Source organism: Lithobates pipiens, unplaced genomic scaffold, assembly GCF_037356315.1.
Source record: "Lithobates pipiens isolate NorthernLeopardFrog02 unplaced genomic scaffold, aLitPip1_a1.2 Scaffold_8, whole genome shotgun sequence".
NCBI lineage: Eukaryota > Metazoa > Chordata > Amphibia > Anura > Ranidae > Lithobates > Lithobates pipiens.
The window spans coordinates 156,603,303-156,625,764 of NW_027507903.1; the positions used below are offsets into that span (position 1 = coordinate 156,603,303).

Sequence of the window (22,462 nt, forward strand, 5' to 3'; positions counted from 1 at the left end):
ACTGCTAATACTGATAGAAATATATACAGATAAAAGCATAATTAAATCCAGTGATAATTTAGCTATTAGATATATGTCAATTACAAGAAACTCAATTCTTTCAGTAAGTGACTATACATATACAAACAATAATACATTCATAATCCTCTAAGTATTAAAAATGTTCCATAATTCGTCAAAATACACATATAATGTCAATGTCTCGTGTCTTTACTTTGCCAATCACCTCCTTTGCTAAAAGAACATCTTCAGTGTGCTATGGTTTCTCTCCACTAGGGGCACTGCAATCATCCGTGGCGCTCCTCTCATTGCCCGTCTGGAGACAAGTTTCCTCAGCAGTCAGCACAGCACTCTTCATTACCTCGCGCTCTGAGGTCACCCAATCAGGCGCGAGTCAGCGGTCACCAGAGTAGGCCCCACCTCTCTCCAGCTGAATCCCCACCCCTGCAATCCCATGTGTGTGTTACCTTAGCAGGGTGCGATCGCTTAGACCCGCCCATTCCTCTAAACACACCAATCTTGTTTTAATATCTGTCAGGTAGGCGGAGCAGACACGCCTCTAGTTGGAACCGACCCCGCCCTGTAGTCCTATCTCCTACCATTTGCTTTAAAGAATTCAAATACATTGTAATTATCGCCTAATAATAGGATGATATGGGGTGTTGGGTGTCCTTCTAACCTTCATTAAAGATGTCCGCTCCCTCCTCCGAATCCCCCAAGTCACCTATTGTGTTGGTGTACACATGGATCTGGGCTCACACTCTTACATTTTATCGCTCCGCCCCTTTGTGACCTCACTTACACTTACCCCTCGATGTGCGCTTGCGCCCTAGTCATGTCACTCCAGCTAATCGGCAAATCAGCTGAAGCGTGGCCTCATCATGCGCAGTACATCACGGGCGCTATTCGATGGGGGAGCACTTCTTGACAGCTTCTCCCCATACTTACTTTCACCAGCCCCTCCTCTCCACGCCATTGGACAACATACCCGTACCTTCAGCAACGCGCCCCCAAATCCAGCCAATGCGCCTTAGAGGGCACAGCCCACCCTCTACGGTTTAGGAGTCGCGCATGCGCTTTAGTCTGCTTTAGGATTAGGGTTATTAACCCTTTAGTGTCTTCTGTGAGCGGGCTCGGTGAGCATGTCGGCTTGGTTCGGTGTGCGCGGGGCTAGGCTATGGCGGCCGCTCCTATATAGAGGTTACCGCACCGAGCGCGGCGTGTACGGCTATAGACCGAAGAAGAGCGACCCAGATGGCAGCCGAGTGCGTGGATCGCTCAGCGAGACAGCTGGTGGCAGTGCAGGTGTGTGTGTGGGGGCAATGTCAGTGCCAGATCTGCATGGAGGGTGTAGTGTGATGTCCCAGATCAGTGTGTGTATAGTGTGATGTCCCAGATCAGTGTGTGTATAGTGTGATCTCCCCCATCAGTGTGTGTGTGTGTGTGTGTGTATATAGTGTGATCTCCCCGATCAGTGTGTGTATATAGTGTGATCTCCCCGATCAGTGTGTGTGTGTGTATATATAGTGTGATCTCCCCGATCAGTGTGTGTGTGTGTATATATAGTGTGATCTCCCCGATCAGTGTGTGTGTGTGTGTGTGTGTGTATATATATAGTGTGATCTCCCCGATCAGTGTGTGTGTGTGTATATATAGTGAGATCTCCCCGATCAGTGTGTGTGTGTATATATAGTGTGATCTCCCCGATCAGTGTGTGTGTGTGTGTGTATATATAGTGTGATCTCCCCGATCAGTGTGTGTGTGTGTGTATATATAGTGTGATCTCCCCGATCAGTGTGTGTGTGTGTGTGTATATATAGTGTGATCTCCCCGATCAGTGTGTGTGTGTGTATATATAGTGTGATCTCCCCGATCAGTGTGTGTATATAGTGTGATCTCCCCGATCAGTGTGTGTGTATATAGTGTGATCTCCCCGATCAGTGTGTGTTTATATAGTGTGATCTCCCCGATCAGTGTGTGTGTGTGTATATAGTGTGATCTTCCCGATCAGTGTGTGTATATATAGTGTGATCTCCCCGATCAGTGTGTGTGTGTGTGTGTGTGTGTATATAGTGTGATCTTACCGATCAGTGTGTGTATATATAGTGTGATCTCCCCGATCAGTGTGTGTGTGTGTGTGTGTGTGTGTGTGTGTGTGTGTGTGTATATATAGTGTGATCTTCCCGATCAGTGTGTGTTTATATAGTGTGATCTCCCCGATCAGTGTGTGTTTATATAGTGTGATCTCCCCGATCAGTGTGTGTGTGTATATAGTGTGATCTTCCCGATCAGTGTGTGTATATATAGTGTGATCTCCCCGATCAGTGTGTGTATATATAGTGTGATCTCCCCGATCAGTGTGTGTGTGTGTGTGTGTGTGTGTGTATTATAAGTGTGATCTCCCCGATCAGTGTGTGTGTGTGTGTGTATATATAGTGTGATCTCCCCGATCAGTGTGTGTGTGTATATATAGTGTGATCTCCCCGATCAGTGTGTGTGTGTGTATATATAGTGTGATCTCCCCGATCAGTGTGTGTGTGTATATATAGTGTGATCTCCCCGATCAGTGTGTGTGTGTGTGTATATATAGTGTGATCTCCCCGATCAGTGTGTGTGTGTGTATATATAGTGTGATCTCCCCGATCAGTGTGTGTATATAGTGTGATCTCCCCGATCAGTGTGTGTTTATATAGTGTGATCTCCCCGATCAGTGTGTGTGTGTATATAGTGTGATCTTCCCGATCAGTGTGTGTATATATAGTGTGATCTCCCCGATCAGTGTGTGTGTGTGTGTGTGTGTGTGTGTGTGTATATATAGTGTGATCTTACCGATCAGTGTGTGTATATATAGTGTGATCTCCCCGATCAGTGTGTGTGTGTGTGTGTATATATAGTGTGATCTTCCCGATCAGTGTGTGTGTGTATATAGTGTGATCTCCCCGATCAGTGTGTGTGTGTATATATAGTGTGATCTCCCCGATCAGTGTGTGTGTGTATATATAGTGTGATCTCCCCGATCAGTGTGTGTGTGTGTGTGTGTGTGTGTGTGTGTTGTGCCCTCCTGCTTTATATGATAAGTCACTGGGGGGAGATCTCTCCTTCAGTTTCATAATAAAAATCACATCAACTAGAATAACCTCATCAGTGTACACTCCTTCATTACTGGAACCAAGCATACAACACTCCTCCCATAATGAACCCAAAAAATGTGAACTATATTGCAGTTTACCACTCATTAAATGTGGTGTTTGCATTTATTTTTTTCTAGGCTTTCTTTCCTTCTGTTTTTACCTTGTGATCTGGCCAATAACACACTTCCTGAATTAGAGTGCCCCTCCCCCCCCCATGAAGGCCCCACTCTGGATGAAGGAGCACAGGAGGCTCAGCAGCATTGTCAGTCCAGGAAGGTGTTAGACATTCTAGTAGATTTTGACACACTTAGAAATTTAAGCTAAACTCCAGCTGGTTACTTTATAAGCCTTTGCAGCGGTTTACTCCTTTTTGGGATAAAGGTTTACATTACTAAAGCTGATCATTGTAAGCCACCGCCCAGTAAAAAAGCACTGCAGAAATATTCAAAAGCAACACACACAAGTGAATTGAGACTTATGCCGCGTACACACGACTGGACTTTTCGACGGACTAGGTCCGATGGACTTTCCGAAAGAAGCGGACTTGGCCACACACAATCACATCAAAGTCTGACTGATTCGAACGTGATGACATACAACCGGACTAGAATAAGGAAGTTCATAGCCAGTAGCCAATAGCTGCCCTAGCGTCTGTTTTCATCCGTCGGACCAGCACACAGACAAACAGATTTCTCCATAGGAAGTGGGTCTGGCGGAGTTCCAGCTAAAAAATTTGAAACGTGTTCTATTTCTAAAGTCCGTCAGATTTTGGACAGCAAAGGTCCGATGGGAGCCCACACACGATCGAATTGTCAGATGGATTAGTTCCGTCTGACCTTTGCTGTCAAAGTCCGCTCGTGTGTACGCGGCATAAGGCCCATTTCACACTAGTGGACTGATCTGGTCTGCTTTTCAGGCGGACCCGATCGGGTTTCATCTATGAAGCGGCGGTGCTCAGTCACTTTAAAGCCCACCCCTGTGTTTTTTTTTTTCTCTCCCCTGAATGGAGGAGAGAGATACATTGTAGGAAAAAATAAACAAAATAGTGTAAACAGGAAAATACATAGATCAAGATTTGATCTAGGTCAGGGTTAGCTTTTGGGAAGTGTGTGTGTGTGTGTGGTGTGAATATATATATATATATATATATATATATATATATATAACTTTTTTTTTTTTTTTTTTTTATAGTTCTTGGTAGCCAGCTTTCTCATCAAGCCATTCCGAGTGGGGGGGGGGGGGGTGCTGTCACCAGCGTTTCTCATGCTTGCCGGTTAGCTGGAGAAATGATGTGGCCGGCTGCTCCCCTAAACAATCAAATTGTAGATGCTCTTTGTGTGCCATTCAATATTTATAGTCTACCAAAGAGTTTAGGAAGGCTGATTCCATTTTGTTTTTTGAGGAGACAAGAAAGGATGCAGAACCTCCATGTATACTTTGGCTAAGTGGCTTAAACAGGTAATTAGGTGGGCTTATATAAGAAATGGGATGGAAGTTCCAGGGGGCATCTCTGCACACTCTCTCTACTAGGATACTGACTTTGACATATGCAGACCAAGCTGTTACCAGGACTGATTTGGAGGGCTGCAGTGTGGACAGGCTTCTCTGTTTGTCTGGCATTATAGACTGGGCTTGATGTCAGCCAAGAGGTAGGCATTTGGTCAAAAGGTCCTGCAGGCTGTTGTCCCGCATACATGGTAAGTACTCGTTTATTCTTTCAAGATGCTGTCCTGAAAGACACTAGGGAAAATTCAAGTTACGCTTGCTGGTAACGTCTTTTCCTAGAGTCTTTCAGGACAGCAGTGACTGGCCGCCCTTGTTATGTGATTGTTGAGGGTTAGTTTTCCCTGTTATGTTGTGTCTCTTTCCAGCAGGTTGGAGATGCTCTAGACCAGTGATGGCGAACCTTGGCACCCCAGATGTTTTGGAACTACATTTCCCATGATGCTCCACTATGCTGTAGAGTGCAGGAGCATCATGGGAAATGTAGTTCCAAAACATCTGGGGTGCCAAGGTTCGCCATCACTGCTCTAGACAAACTAAAGGGTTTAGCTAAAAGGGCATTTTAAAGACCACGCACGTGCAGCGTTTCCTGGGTAGAGGGAGAGGAGCTTCTCTCAAAATGTGGTCTTGAAAGACTCCTGAAAAAGACGTTACTTTACCAGTAATTGAAACCTGTGTTTATTTTTATTTTTTAACTTTTGTGCCATCCTGCATCACCATTCTTGCCTGGGTGAGAATTATGATATCCAAGGAGGCTGTAGGAGCAGGGACACACATCAGCTGGTGGCGGTACGTCTTCAGGGGCCAGCTGCAAGATCAAGGAAGTGACCGCTGAATCCTGATGATGTCGGAGAAGAAGGTGGCAGCGTTCTGCAGCAGGACAATGCTGCATTCACTGGGCTGGTGAGTATATGTATTGAGGACAACTCTGCAATAATAGATCGGGAATAAAAAAAAAAAAAAAAAAAAAAAAGTAGCCAAAGTTCCTCTTTAAGAAACAAGTGTATGATTGCACGTGCATGCACACTTGACCTCATAATGTTGGGTCATTCATTTAACTTTTCTGTTTATGTATAACTTATTGGTTCCAATCACATGCAATAAACAGACTTTGATGTGTGATTTGCCATGGTTTTTAATTTCTGTGTGTGAGGGACCCACTGAACCTGAAGGTGCCAGGGCCCCCAAGGTCTATATCTGGCCCTGCTGGGCACTACACCTGTTAAGATCTAGCGTTCTAGAAATGTACATTTCCCCATTATTGGGCATTTTATAAGTGCACGCCTGTGCATAATTGTATCCAAATCGGAAGCTTTTTCTTTTCTTCATTGATGAGGGAATGATCCTTTCACTCCATTAGAGGTGTGAGGTGGGAGAAAGAGCTGCAGCACGTGTGGTAGGGGATGGCAGGTGATGACACATTTTACTGCCTGCCATTCTGCTATTCTGTGAGCAAGTCACTCGCTGCTAAAATTCAGCTGCTGGAATGTTAAGCCCCATACACGCGATCGGACTTTGTACAAACTTTCCCGTGGACTTTTGTACATAGGGAGTTGGCCAAAAGACACAAACGTAGTGACGTTTCAACGTACTAACGACACTTCAAAAGAGGACGTTCAATTACTCCAGCGCCACCTTTGGTCAACTTCTGTATTGTCTGATCTTTTGCATTGGTTCTGAGCACTTTGTACAAAAGTCTGATGGTTTTGTGTACACACGATCAGACTTTGCTCCATCGGACTTATGTTGTCAAAAAGTTTGTCCGTTCGCACAGCCAACAAAAGTCTCATGAAAACCGGAAAAAGTTTGTCCCATGGAGCGTACACTCGGTCGGATGTTGCTCCAAAACAGCTAATTTGCACGTTTGTTGTCAAAAAGTCCGAACGTATGTGCAGCTCTGACTAAAGTTAATAAATGCCCTATCTATGGATGTAGGCCATTTACGTACCGCCTGAAGCCTGCCTCCACCATCAGAGTGAGCTCTTTCTCTTCCTTAACGCAGTAGCTCTGAGCTCAGCATTTAAAAGTTCACTCCTGTGATGGTGGAGGTGAGCAGTAACAACTAGTTCTCTCCAAGCAATGTCCTGGGTGTATTCCAGCCAGGCTTCAGGAAGTACAAAAATGGCCTTCACTTATATCAATTTTTAAAGTTTAGTCAATTCTGCAACGTGTTTGTATCTACAGACGCCACTTACCTGCAGAGGCAGTTTTTTGTTAAAGGTGAACAAACCCTTTAACTAAAGTGAATTTTGGAGGGCATGTTGTCTCCCCAAAAGTGACATGTAAGTATCTGTTACCCAAGGCAATGTAATAAAAATTCTTATTGTAACATCTAGTCAACTCAACATGGGCTTAGAGCCTCCTGATTGTTGCAAGCAGTACTTTCCTATATGGATCTGTATATAGGCATCCTAGCAGCCTTGTTAAGGAAAGAATAGAGCACAAAGGGTAGTAACCCGTAACCACTACTTTTCATTATCTGAGCAGTAAATTGCAATCTGTCTACTACAGTTAATTCTCTTTGAACTTCAGCTAAGTTGTTTGCACTGCTGGAAATATCGAACATGTCTTTTTACAAAAAATGAAAAAAGAATCCATCGAAATCTGTCAGGTTTTTATTACTATATGTGCTCCTTTTGGGAGATTTACCCTCACTGTTATGTTTACTGTTATTACCGAGAGGGAAAGTGAAAGGAAATTCCAAGTTTTGGGCTGTCGCCAGAACAGGAGTAAAGGGTTAGTCTTCACAATGGGGACACTAGTTCTGCTGACCACCAGGGGCTTCCTCCCACTTCCCTTTTTAGCTATGGGACAGGAAGTGAAGAGAAATCTCTCCAGTAGTATACAGTTTGGGAAAAAAAAAAAAAAAATATTGAGAGGGTTTATAACCCTCCTTTACTCTATCATAAATGGGAGGGGGGGGGGGGGGGGACTTTGTATCTATTAAAGAGAATGGTGACTTTTAACAGCCTGAGAAGAAATGCATCTTCTGATTGCCACTACAATGACCAATATTATAGTAGGCTCATGGTATTGAAGACTGTGTAAGGCATAGTCCCCATATAACAGTGACTGATTGCCTTTAACTTTCCTACCTACCGTATAGTAGTATGATGCTTTCTAGTGTAATGTTTTTCTTGTATAGTTAAAGGGGTCTACTAGTTTGCATTGGTTCTTTCACGTATGGTGTGATTGGTTGCCATTTCTGCTGTAGTTTACCTCTTTGATTCCATTATTTTTTTTTTTTTTTGTCTTGCAGTAGATCATGGTCTTGCACGGCTTGTTACAGCTTATCGTGAGCATGGTCACAAAGCTGCCAAAATCAACCCACTGTTTGCTGGTCAGGCAGTTATGGATATGGTACCAGAAATACAAGTGATTACCGAAGGCCTTCATGGACCCTTCCGCACAGCGGGTAATAATTTACTTTACCTCCTTGTTTCATAGTCTTTACCAGGATCTGTGAATGAAGGAAAGAATTCTGTGGCTTATCAGACTCTCCCACCACTCACACATTTCTTATGTATAATAAATGATGCGCTTGAGCAGTGCTGATTTCCAATACAGAGAGCAGCATTTAACACCCCTCTAAACGTACCCTTAAGCTAAATTTGCATGGGTGATTTCTGTTTCAGCCAACTGTGAGCAGCTAACTGCAATCGCTGAGTCTTGTATGTTTCAATGACAGGTCAGCGGCTACTGCAGCTATCCGTGGTAGTGATCGTTGTTGGGTGCACACAAAGTTGCCCCTGTGAAAGTAGCCTACATCTGTGCATTTGTGCTGTTCTAATTGCTCTGTCCATTATCATTTACTCTAATAGGGATACTGAAAATAGGAAAAGAAGAAGCAACACTGGAAGAGATCTTGGAATACCTGGACCACACTTACTGTGGTCAACTTTCCATTGAAACAAGCCAGTTGCAGCACTTGCAAGAAAGGGAATGGTTCTCTAAAAGATTTGAAGAGTTGAAAAGGGAACACCTTTCCACAGAAGAGAGGAAGCACTTGGCCAGACTGATGCTGGAATGTCAGGTAATCTATATTTGACAAAAGGGCATTGTATCAGTGTATTGCTTTTCCTTTCTCAGAGCTTTTCCTAGTTATTGGGATAGTTCCTAGTGTGATGCATCACAATGACCTATAAATATGTTAACTCTACTTACTGTTACTAAACCCAGGACCCTGTATTCATTATATATGGCCTCCCACAGTACACAGAACATGGACATGCAATAACCTAGAAACAAGATTGGGAGTTTTGAGGTACCAAAAAATCACATCAAATTGATAATACAAATTTCATAAATTGTATTTAAACATACATGATTAAAAAATCAACATTTTTAAAACCAAACATGAATGATCATGCGGTCTCTACACGTTTTGCCATAATCATAGCTTCTTCTGGAGCTTTTGTAGGACCTTTTATACAATGTCACCTAAATGTGGTCAAGGTTTCAAAGGACCCTTAGGACCCGCCAGGATCTCCAATGAGGTATCCGTGTGCCATAAAGAGGGCGACAACAGCCGTAAATCCACACCCTATTGTGATAAGGAGTTCATAGAATAATTATATCACTCCTGTGAGGTACAATTCATATACCTGTAGTAAGCTTCAAAGGGGCCGTGCAATCTTAGCACTTCCTTCAGTGAAGATTACCAATTCCTGTCCCCCGTAGCCATTTGCCCTGTATGGTTCCTGCAGGATTCTAGACCTGAGGTTAAAAGGGATATTCCCTTAGGATATACTAATCAATATTGGTCTTCCCTGGTTCAATGATATAACATTGATACTAAGGAAACGAATTGGTAATCTTCACTGAATGAAGTGCTTAGATTGCACAGTCCCTTTTTGAAGCTTACTACAGGTATATGAATTGTACCTCATAGGAGTGATAGAATTATCAGCATATGAACTCCTTGATTCCTTATCACAATAAGGTGTGGATTTACAGGTATTGCCCCCCTCTTTATGGCACATTGATACCTCATTGGAGATCCTGGCAGGCTCTAAGGGTCCTTTGGAACCTTGACCACATTTGGGTGACATTGTATAAAGGTCCTGCAAAAGCTCCAGAAGAAGCCATGATTATGGCAAAACATGTAGAGACCAACCATCAACTTTTGTACTGTGACCACATGATCATTCATGTTTTGGTTTTAAAAACTTTATTGATATTTTTTTTAATCGTGTATGTTTAAATACAATTTTATGAAATTAGTTTTATCAGTTTGATTTGATAAGATTTTTTTTTGGTACCTCCAAACTCCCAATCTTGTTTCTTGGCATTTTCTGAATATATATATATATGTAATCAGCTTCTAGGTTTAAGCCAGCCATTGATGGATCAATATTTGCACGGTTCAGCAGGGACTGGCTGAATTTCGATCTATGTATGGGCACCTTGGTTGTACAGAAGTCCAATCAACTTCAGTACAATCAGCCTATTGGATTTTTCCGATAGGCAGAACCGATCATTGTATTCTGACAGCGGGGAAGGCTCCCCTGCTGTCAGCACAGCGAGAGGATTCTCCCATCCACATTTAGTGTGTGGATAGGAGAATGTGATTATAATATATATATATATATATATATATATATATATATATATATATATATATATATATATATATATATATATATATATATATATATATATATATATATATATGATCACATTCTCCTATCCACACACTAAATGTGGATGGGAGAATCCTCTCGCTGTGCTGACAGCAGGGGAGCCTTCCCCGCTGTCAGAATACAATGATCGGTTCTGCCTATCGGAAAAATCCAATAGGCTGATTGTACAGAAGTTGATTGGACTTCTGTACAACCAAGGTGCCCATACATAGATCGAAATTCAGCCAGTCCCTGCTGAACCGTGCAAATATTGATCCATCAATGGCTGGCTTAAACCTAGAAGCTGATTACATCAATATCTGGATTTGCAATTCTGCTACAGAACACTTAATAAGAGTGCTGTGTAACACAATGCTTTTGCATTTTGAGTGAAAGGGAGGTGAGTAATATATATATATATATATATAAATAACACTTCTTTAAATAGTCATGGTAGTGCCATCTATAAATAGGGCCCACCAACCCCTACAACAACTGTTCGCTGCAGCCGTGTTTTGTTGCTTGTGAATAACTGTGTGCAATTGATCACTTTTATAAATGACCACTGGCATACATTACACTCCACAAAAGAAAAAAATGCAAAAAAAAAATTCCCATCTGCTCACTAACAGATCCAACAAATATGTTGGATGTTCTGAATGATGTTTGCTCTTGATACTCGAGTGTAATGTAATTCAGAATGATAGTAAGTGCAACTTTTGAAAAATTCGCTAAAATTCCATTGGGATTTTTTTTTTTTTTAAGTGGTTACAGTGGAACTAAACCCTCTCATACAACAGCCAAGGAAGCTGCCATCTTAGGTTCTGTTTGGTCTGCAGTTGCCATGGTCCTGCACATGTGATCAGTTATGACACCAGCCATTTGATGGTTTAACCGTTCATTTGAAAGCACAAGCAAATGTGACAGTTATTATTCATAGCATTACTTTAATTGTTTTGGGAAAACGTCTAATTGATGGGTATAGTTCCACTCTAAAGATGTTCCCCATTAAATGTTTTTATACATTAAGGCTGCATTCACATCAACAATTTAAAGTGGAAGTAAATGCTCCTATCATTTTCAGTCAAGGAAGCTTCCATCTTGGCCTCTGTTTAATCCTCAACTGCCATGATGCTACACATGTGATCAGTTATAACACCAGTCATTGGATGGTTTGACAGTTTGGTGAGAGCACAATCAATGTGACAGTTACATTTCTGGCACGTGTCGGGAATGTAACCATTTCTTGAAACTGTTAAATCGATGGGATTACGTTCGCTTTAAGGGGGACTAGCTGTGGCCGCTTGTCTCATTCACTATAATAACAGGTTACTGGTTGGCGTAGCTTTTCACGGCTCTTTGCACAGCCAGAAAAATTTTGTTGGCAGAGAGCTGCGAATAGCTGTGAGTTGACTGCCGGTGACCTGTCATTATAGTGCACCTAACCGCTGAGAGAGCCGCAACAAAAATATCTGATTTCTGCCACTACTGTTCATACCGGCCCTAATCGCTAGTTTCAGCATTTGACCTCTTTCTGATCTGCTCTTAACATGCTTCAAGCAGGTTTTAACTTTCTTATAGAATTTTATGGGAGTGCAAAACGTGTCTGAAGTAAGCCAAAGTCTATTAGGTCCTTGCGCTGTCTGAATGCCAACCAGGGTTGCTAACTGACAGTAATTTTACTGACAATTTTTAAAAATCTGTGATTTTTTTTTTTTACAGCTGTCGGTAAATGTTCATTAGACATTTTTATATCCTTAACCACTTCCTGCCCGGCCCATAGCAAAATGATGGATGGGTGGTGGTTCAGTTATCCTGACTGGGCGTCATATGACTTCCTTCAGGATAACAGCTGCCGCGTGGCCGTGGGGGTGCACATCGCGGCGATCGGTGGTGCAGTGTGTCAGTCTGACACACCACTACACCATTCTCTGTAAAAAGCCTCCGACGGAGGCTCTTCACCATGTGAACAGTCATGTCCAATCATGGCTGATCACAATGTAAATAGGAAGAGCCAGTGACCGGCTTTTACTGACTAGAGTCTGACAGACGCCAGTAGTAGAGAGCCGATCCTCATTGTTTATCAGTGCAGCCCCCCCCCCCCCCCCTCGGATGACCACACTGGACCACCAAGGATGCCACTAGGACCACCAGGGAAGGGGTCAACATGTGGATGACCAGGTATCATGTGGATGGCCAGGTATGTACCCCATGGCCATCCACATGTTCAAATGAATGCCCAATCTGTGCCCACAAATGGGCACTGGCACCAGTATGTACTAAACGAAATCAGTGATGCCCAGCAATGCCACCCATTAGTGTCATCAGTGCCACCTATCGGTGCCCAAAGGTACCCGTCAGTGCAGTCATATCAGTGCCCATCATTGAAGGAGAAAACTTACTCATTTACAAAAAAAAATGTAACAGAAACAAAGAAAAACTTGCTTTGTTTTTTTTTCAAAATTTTCGGTCTTAAAAATAAAAATTGCAGAGGTGATCAAATACCATCAAAAGAAAGCTCTATTTGTGGGAACAAAATTATAACTTTTGTGAATGTAAACCAGACCAATTACCTGTTATAGGTATTGTCAGAGTTTACAGATTTTGTGTGTGTGTGTGTGTGTGTGTGTGTTTTATACTGTTTAAATATTGATTGTTTTCTTTCCCAATAGTTCTGTAATTTTTTTCAGGTTGTCAGTGAAAAATGTGCTCTGTCAGTAAATTTTCTATCGGTAAAAAAAGGTTGCGGGATGTTGCCAACCCTCATGGTGCTTAATTTTACTACAAGTTCCACCTACCCATATTTCTACATCCAATTACTGTACAATTTCTCCAAGGTATTCACAGGTATATTCTGTCATTGACAAGCTCTGACAGATTTCACGATTGGAGTCTTCTTTATGACTTGATGTATAAAACTCGGGTCAGTGAAAGTCTCCATTGCACCTCTAATCCTAAAGTTTTGATGCCTACATTCGTTTTCAAGAACTTCACTTTTTAGGAACCTTTCTCCTGAAGTCAACTTGGTCAACTCAGTCTCTCTCCCTTGATTCACGTAAGCCCGTTCACTTGTAGGTGACTTGGAATTGGGGGCAATATCTCCACAATTCTGCCAACGATTACAAACAACTCAACACGCCTGGCCCAAGGCCAAAATGTCGTCTCTGAGTGTTTATTTTTTTTATTTATTTTTTTATTGCGACATACGTGCATAGGGAAATCCATTCAAGTGAAATGGGATGCCCTATTCACAATGCACGCTTTTTGAAGCGCTTGTGAGAACCTGCATTCCTGCTAAGTGATATGTGAATGGGGCCTTTATCATTTAGTTGTTGCTTATGCCCATCAGTAAGGTTTCTAATAGAGAGTTTGTGTGTGTGTGTGTGTGTGTGTGCGCGCGCGTGCGCCCCCCCCCCCCATTCCTGTTCTAGGAGCCTTCGTTAAATTCTAGAACATCTTCAGTATTGTTCAGCGGTGGTCCTATCCTCCTTTCTCTTATTGATTACTATGTGAGTTTTTAGACTGAAGCGTGTAATGATCAATCTGTTAACATCTCCTAAAAAAAATTACCAGCCCTAAACACAGAAGAGGTTAACCAGCCGTTTTCTCTTCATTACTTACAAACCATCATCTAGATATTTTGTGATGTGCTTTTAAATGTCCACATGTTCTTGCTTACAGGAATTTGACCATTTTCTGGCAACCAAGTTTTCCACTGTAAAGCGTTATGGAGGAGAGGGAGCAGAAAGCATGATGGGATTCTTCCATGAGTTGTTTAAGGTCTGTTCCTTCAGTGGTGTGACTGATGTTGTTCTAGGAATGCCTCACAGAGGGAGGCTTAATCTTCTAACAGGACTTCTCCATTTCCCACCTGAGGTAATTCTACTTTCTTTTTTTTTTTTTTCCCTTTCTTTTTTCCTTTTCAAAGCTTTTAATAAAAATACATTTTCTACTCAAAACATTTATTTCGATGTAAGCAAAGGGTAAACTGGGTGGACGCAGTGTAAGCTTAGAGTTGGTGGTAGTAAAGTGTATTTAAAAAAAAAAATACTTTTTTACCTACAGGTAAGGTCATAATAAAGTTTATCTGTAGGTCATATTAATAGCCCCATAAACAGGCACCGTTTAGGAGATATTCTAGTGAGCAGCAGCTGGTGACGTCACCGGCACATGCTCTCTGCAGGAACACCATACCCATGCAGTTCCTTCAGAGCTTTGTGCCAAGTCCGTGACTCCTGCACGCTTGCGCATCACCGCGACTCAGCCATTCAAGCAGATGGAAGACCGGGTGAAGATGGAAGCCTCTGCAGTGATGACTGCTCACTGCTGGAGGTTTAGTTTTAGGGTTGCACCGATACTAGGCATTTACACAAGTATCCGTGCTTAGGAAAATCTCCCGAACTTAAAACCGATACTTCTGACTAATTTGGCCCTCATAGTTGTGGGGCCAAAGGTGCTGAGTGTTGGGAGTGCTGTGCTGCTTCATTATTTGGTCTCATCCAGATGCTAATATTAAACAGCACACTGATAGATGATGGAAACTTCACAACCCCCCCCCCCCCCCCCCATGCTCCTCCTAATTTTGATCTCCCTAAATGCCAGAAATTGGTATTGGTGAGCACATAAATAGTAAAAGTAAAAATAGGTGCTCGTACGTGTTGCTAAAATAGTGGTATCGGTGCATCCCTACTTTCAAGGTAAGTCTTTCCCAATGTGCTAGTATGTGATGCATACTAGCACATTATGCCTTTTACTTTACAGTTTATTACCGCTTTAAAGTGGAACTGATTGTAAAAAAAAAAAAAAAAAAAAAAAAAAGCAAAAGGGCAGGTTCTTTATTAAAGAAGAGGAATGAATGTAAATGAAGCTACACATGTGCAGCTTTGCTTACATTCCTGGCACAGTGCCAGTACGCCTGGTTGAATGACTCCAATGCATGCCTGGCAGTGATGTCATCTTACACCTGCTAATCGACACGGTCGAATCCAGGGAGAAGGTGGTGGCGAGGAAGCTTATGGGTATCGGACTGTTGGGGAATAAATGAGTATTTGTGCCTTTACTTTACCTTTTTAAAGGTACATTCCAGTCAGAACTGAATTTAAGACACATACAAAAAACACCACCTACCTGCTCAGTACTTCAGTTTTTAATCCAGGCATTAGTCCACCAAATCACTTTTCTTAGTGACCGGAGGACCCCAGCTTGTGGTGATGTAGGAGAGGAATTCCCAAACATACCCAGGACTCTTTACTGATCTCAAATGAAGAAATCTTTATTGCTTGGTGATAAAAGCAGCAAAGCTGAGGCTTCCAGACGTACATTCCCAGCCACTCTGTGAGTAGGTAAAGAAGGAAATCCACCGCTCCAGGCTGATCCACTGGGAAACTGATTGCTTTTCCTCCAAACAGGTAGGGGTCCCAGGTGCAGGCTAATTGCACTAGCCAAATAGATAAAAAAAAGCAGAAGAACTCTGGATAGCCGCACTCCGGATCGGATAAAATGAATTGTGCCTTTATTATTTCAACTAAAAAACTCACATCACACATCAGAACGGCAAAGGGAAAAAATTCAGAACAAAAAATGCTGACGCAATTCACGCAAAAATTGGCGCTTACTCTTAGCTAATCATTATTCTGAACAGAAGGTGTGTGTGTGTGTGTGTGTGTGTGTGTGTGTGTGTGTATGTGTATATATATAATATATATATATATATATATATATATATAATATATACCTTCTGTTCAGAATCTGAGTGCTGCTATCCAGAGTTCTTCTGCTTTTTTTATCCACTCTGAGTAGCTGCATTTCACCTAGCTGTAGAGGAGTACAGTAGGGTTGCCACCTGTCTGATTTTGACCCGGACAGTCTGGGTTTTGACACGGGACACACCACCAGTCCAACCGTCCCTGGACCAGTGGCATAGTGTGTTGGTGAGGGGTAGCTGTGGCGCTGTGAGTCCGCCTGCCACTCTGAGCCAGCTCGGCTGTCCGAGCTCAAGAATGGGCGGTGGGCTGCAGACGCCCTGTGATTGGCCAAATGGGATCACGTGCGGGCAGTGATTGGCCCGGCTGAGCTGGTCACATGTGGAGGCGGGCTTGGCCTGTGGGTGATCACGGTCAGCAAATGCACAGCCGCTTAATCCCAAAGTCCCGCCTCACTGTCTGGCCTGCGCTGTGTGACTGTCTCCTGAGGTCTATCTGTCATCTCGCCCCCCCCCTTTTCTCTCAGCCACCATCTCTCAGCCCCTCCTTTCTCTCAACCACACTCTTTCAACCCCCCTTTCTCTCGGCCACCTTCTGTCAGCCCCCCCCTTTCTCCCAGACTCCCTCTCTCTTAGCCACCCTCTCTGCCAGCCCTCTATTTCTCTCAGCCATCCCATGTGTCGGCCCCCCTTTTCTCTCAGCCACCTCTCTGTCAGCCCCTGATCTAATCTAACAGAGGTCTCTGGGGGGGGGCTGATATAAGGGGACTCTGAGCTAATGGGGGGAGGAGGTTCTGACTGCTAGTGACCAATTAGATCAGCAGTCGGCACCCCCTGTAGAGACTCCCCATTAGATCAGCACCCACCACTCGTTAGAGACCTTTATTGGCTCAGGGGTACTCTTATTATTATATCAGCACTTCCCTTAGAGGCCCACATTAGATCAGAGTGTCCTTGTATCACCGAGACACCCATTATATCATCACAGTCCCCTTATATCACCACCCCCTTTACGGTACTAAAAGAGAATCAGATATAGGGGACTCTGGTCAAAAAAAAAAAAAAAAACTCCTGTAAATTTGTGTGTTCCCACAACTCAAAATAACTAAACATTTTTAAAAAATGTGATGCAACCTCCCCCTATAATTATATTCATTCCAATGTGAAAAAATAATTGTAAATAATGGTGGACAACCCAAAGGATAATACAAGTGTCAGTACACTCCAGTCTTATTTAAACATATATACTGTGCAATCTTCATACACACATAATACTGTATGAATAGTGGTGTAAACCTCCAATCCATTCCAAAATGTGGTGTACTAATATACAACTTATCTAACTCAAAGGGAATTCATAAATTGGATATTGGCACAACCCATTTTGGAATGGATTGGAGGTTTACACCACTCTTCATATAGTATTATATGTGTATGAAGATTGCACAGTATATATGTTTGAATAAAATTGGAGTGAATTAATACTTGGATTACCTTTTGGGTTTTCCACTATAATTTACAATAATTTTTTTTCACTTGAATTTAATATAGGGCGAGTTTCCATTATTTTTTATTTTTTTTTTATTTTTTTTTTGGTTTTCTAAGGGGAGCACTGATATAAAGGGACTCTGATCTAATGGGGGGCCTTCCATTATTACTGTTCTTGGTGAACCCAAAGGTGTCTCTACAATCCTATAATGTATACTGCAAAATGAAATTGCCATGCACCACTAAAGTGTTTGGGTTTGGCTTGAATGAAAGGTGGCAACCCTAGAGTACAGAGAACTCAGATGAAGGTAAATTTAAATCTTAACTTAACCTTCCGTTTTAAAGTGATACTAAAGTCTTGTTTTTATTTTGTTTAAAAAAAAATAAAAACATTTTTTTTATCTATCTTAATGGCGAGAAAGCATTAGGATAAATAACTTTTGGCTAAAATACATTCCAGGTGGATTAAAACAAAAGGGCGTGCAAAGTCTTACAGTTCATTTTCGTTAAAAATCAACCACAGTCCGAGTGGAAAAGCCTGCCCCCTACCAGCATGCCAGAGAGTGGGAGCCTTATTCTATGGCAAAACCAAGCTCTTTGCAGTGGTCAGTCAACCTTGCGGAGTCATAGCCAGAGTTCTCCACTCAGCAGGGAACATGAGCTTTAGTGATTGCAGCGCTATATGTCTGACCAGTACACTGTAGTGAGACTACAGCTTCATAGAGGATGAGTCGTGGTTTTTAGCAGGGCCGTCTTTAAGGAAGGGCAAAAGGGGCAGCTGCCCTGGGCCCTGTCATTGTGGGGCCCAAAGCAGCTGCCTCATACTTGACAACTATCCCAGTGTAAATTCCATTGTCCCTTGAAGTTTTAGTCCTGTGCTGTGTCCCAATATCTCAGTTTAAAGTGCTGGTACTAATGCTGCCCAGCTCTGCCCTATTGTGTACAGATGACTCACCTGCAGACCCGTGTTTACATGTAAATAACCAACATTCATATGTAAATAGTGGTGGCATTACTAAGTAAATCGATGCGGCCGGCAGCATTGATCTGTAAATAAACGTGGCATTCATATGTGTATCATGCTCCCCTGCAGTGGGGAGATGATGTGCTGTAACCTCTAGCAACCAATCAGTGAGCAGTATTTCTTTACAGTAATCTCTAGCAACCAATTAACAACAAGCAGAAATCATTTGCTGTAACCTCTAGCAACTAATCGGTGAGCCGTAATGTGTGCTGTAACTTCTAGCAACCAGTCATTAAGCAGTAATGATATGCTGTAACCACTGGCAACCAATCGCAATTTCTGCCTGATTTGATACAGAAAACTTATTTTAAGTCTAGCTGCTATTTATCGTATGTTTCAGAGCAGGTAGAGAGCAAAATTGCATGGGGGAGCCCCCCCCCCCCCCAAGCAAATTTTTGCCCAGGGTCCAATCAATATTAAAGACGGCCCTGGTTGTTAGGATGCTAACGGGTGCCGGCTCCTTAACCTGCAGTGCTGAGCTGAACTGTCACCTTTTAGCAATGGTAGGAATACCACTGCTAAATGTTTCACTTCACCTTGCAGCTGGAGGTCCTGAAAACATGAAAATAACATGCAAAAACACACGTTGAATACCGCAAAATGAAAACTGTAACTCATGCAGTATTTTTAATGTGCATATTGTGTTTTTTTTTTTTTGGTGAATTGTACATTTTTGCAAATATCGCAAAAGATAAATTACTTGCCCGTCCAGGAATCCAGCGGTGTCTTCACCCGAGACAGTGGGCTATCGGGTGCTGCCGCTGCCATCTCCACTAAGGGAAACTGGCAGCAAAGCTTTGCAGCTGGTTCCCTACTGAGCATGCGTGAAGTGCGTTGCGCTCTCTCATTGGGCTGGCTGCAGAGGAAGGAGGAGGGGGGCTGAAGTAAAAAAAAAAAACGGGTACCCACTCTCCCCAAAAGGTGCAAAATGTGGCAGTGGGGGGGGGGGGGGGGGGTAGACAAGCCAAGCTTCCCTTTTTGGGTGGAGCTCCGCTTTACCTCTTAGTGAATTTACCGCACAGGTCATCTTAACTGGTAACTGCACTAAATATATGATATTGTTTTTCATCAAGAAAATGCTATTTTTTTTCTAATTCTTTCAAAAGTATGTACATTTTGAGGATTATTTACCTGCCAATTTTATTTTTGTAGCTGATGTTTCGCAAGATGCGCGGTTTAAGCGAGTTCCCAGAAAATTCTCCAGCTATTGGGGATGTTCTTTCCCACTTGACTTCCTCTGTGGATTTGGATTTTGGTTCTGACAAGCCTCTCCATGTTACATTGTTACCAAACCCTTCACATTTGGAAGCCATAAACCCAGTAGCTGTTGGCAAAACGCGGGCAAGACAACAGTCTTTGTCTGACGGAGATTATTCTACTGATAGTCTTGCACAACCTGGGGACAAAGTTATATGCCTTCAGGTAAATGACAGTTTTCATATTCTTATTGTTTAATTCTATGTTTGTCGTAAATTAAAGTGGCACCTCAGACGTTAAATATGAACAAAGCATATCCCTCTATAGTGTGTACATGTCTCAATTAAGAATACTAAGGGGTTGATTTACTAAGAGCAAATAGACTGTGCACTTTGTAAAGTTCAGCTGCACTCTGTAAGAGCAGTCGCTTCAGAGTTTAGTAAATGAGCAGAACCTCTTCTGACTTCCATCATCCAATCATGTGCTAGCAAAAACGCAGCTTTCTTTTATTTTCCTTGCATGTGATTAGTAAATGAGGTAAAGATTCACTCTCTTTGCAAAGTGCAGTCTATTTGCCTTTAGTAAATCAATGTTTTACAAAGCAAAATGTGAATAGATAATTATACTTTTTATATTGTCCTTTGAATTGCACAGGAATTGTTAGACAGTGAGCTTATACTGCCCCCTACAGGAGAAATAGTATACGTTTTGTGCTCAAATCCAAGTAGCTTTATACATACTGGGTATGTTTTAAATCGACTGTATGTAAATACACTGCAAAATAGACACTATTGTCAAAAATATTGGGACACCTGCCTTTACACGGTCATGAACTTTAATAGCATCTTAGAGTCTTAGTCCATAGGATTCAATATTACGTTGGCCCACCCTTTGCAGCTATAACAGCTTTAGCTCTTCTGGGAAGTCCGCAAGGTTTAGGGGTGTGTCTGTGGGAATGTTTGAGCAGTTTTCCAGAAGCACTGATGTGCACAAGAAGGCCTGTCTCGCAGTCTCCGCTCTAATTCATTCCAAAGGTGTTCTATCGGGTTGAGGTCAGGGCTTTGTGCAGATCAGTCAAGTTCCTCCACCCCAACCTCACTCATCCATGTCTTTATGGACCTTGCTTTGTGCACTGATCCAAATAATTTGGTAGAGGGAGGATTATAGTGTGGGGTTGTTATTCAGGGGTTAGGCTTGGCCCCTTAGTTCCAGAGAAGGGGACTCTTAAGGTGTCAACATACCAAGACATTTTGGACCATTTCATGCTCCCAACTTTGTGGGAACAGTTTGGGGATGGCCCCTTCCTGTTTCAACATGACGAACACCAGTGCACAAAGCAAGGTCCCTAAAGACATTGAGTGAGTTTGGGGTGGAGGAACCTACAGAGTCCTGACCTCAACCCGATAGAACATCTTTGGGATGAATTAGAGTTTTGACTGCGAGCCAAGCCTTCTCGTCCACATCAGTGCCTAAACCTTATGGATAGCCTTCCCAGAAGACTTGAAGCTGTTATTGCTGCAAAGGGTGGGCCAACTCAATATTGAACCCTACGGACTAAGACAGGGATACCATTAATGTTCATGTGCGTGTAAAGGCAGGCATCGCAAAGATTGATATAACACTCCTAAAGCCACATCTGTATAAACTTGATTGGAAGAGAGAGAGGGTAAAGGGCCACAGGGCCCTAATTCAGACTTTACAGGCAAGATGGACAATGATATAGTACAAAAATATATTTTATTAACAATAAGTCATATCAAACAGGTCAAGTAGAAAAGAATTCATAACGTATGATTGGCATATGATAGTAATGAGTATCTAGTGTAAACAATAGAGTTGACGCTAAATAAACGGCATTGAGCCCCTGTGCGTCAACGCTATATCGTGCTTTTTATATTACCGTACTTTGCTACAAAACAGGCATGATGCTTGTGGGCTGGGTTATCCCACTGATTGTTTGTCTTGTTGCCAGTGTCCATTGTTGCAGTATAACCCTGCTGTCTACATTTAAAACAGCTGGGGTTACAATGACATTTACTTTGTGATGTGTCCTGTTTTTCATGTCACCAAAATTGTTTTTAGTACAGAGCATGGTACGGTAACATTATTTAGAGATGAAAACAATGCAGTTTTAAATTTTGGGAATTTTCTTAATATTTGCACTACAAACGAAAAACCCAAAACACATGTTTGTTCAAACCAGTAAAAATACAGAAATTGTAAACAGGTAGGTAAGGAAAGCGGCAAACGGTTAATCTAATTAGGGATCAAAAAAAAAGTTAATCAAGGTTTGTTTTCTTCTAGTTCTACAAGAATCGTAGTCCAGTCGTGCAAAAAAGAAAAAAAAAAGATCAGGATAACGCAAAGTCCTGAGTAGTTATTGTTTGACAAAACAAGCAGAGTGTCACTACTTTTAATAAATGTTTTCATTACATTGTTTTGTCATTTTTTCCATGAAGTGACCACACTACTGCATTCCCCCCAAGCAGGCTGTAGTCATTGTATGCCTCCATTTCGTTCTTTGCAACTACAGCATTGAGCAATGACATCTACTATCTAGTAGTATCAATCCTCAACAATGCACTGACTCTTCTTCCTATTAGCAAATCAGCTGCCTCTTAATGAGGCAATAACCCCAAGAATGCTGGGAAATGTAGTTTCCTCAATTGCTCAGAGGGCTTCCAGATTGCAAGCTGAAACGCATATTAAACCCCCCCCCCCCCCATTACAATCTTTAGATTTAGGCAGTGGACTGTTGACCAGCGGTTTGAATTGCGGTTTTCTTCAAATTCAGATT

General features: G+C 42.3%; 1 protein-coding gene across 2 annotated transcripts in view; it reads left to right on the forward strand.

Moving 5' to 3' along the window:
• The first annotated feature begins 888 nt into the window (after nt 1-888).
• Nucleotides 889-22,462, forward strand: part of DHTKD1 (dehydrogenase E1 and transketolase domain containing 1) — a 61,753-nt gene continuing 40,179 nt past the window's right edge. Inside the window, exons 1-5 of one of the 2 annotated variants that reach the window (XM_077469218.1) lie at nt 889-1,305; nt 7,897-8,049; nt 8,456-8,667; nt 13,937-14,131; nt 19,621-19,890. In XM_077469218.1, coding sequence (XP_077325344.1) covers nt 1,143-1,305; nt 7,897-8,049; nt 8,456-8,667; nt 13,937-14,131; nt 19,621-19,890 — 993 coding nt within the window. In that variant the 5' untranslated portion in view covers nt 889-1,142. Of the gene's footprint in view, nt 1,306-7,893; nt 8,050-8,455; nt 8,668-13,936; nt 14,132-19,620; nt 19,891-22,462 lie in introns of both variants that reach the window. The other variant, XM_077469217.1, reaches the window with a different exon arrangement.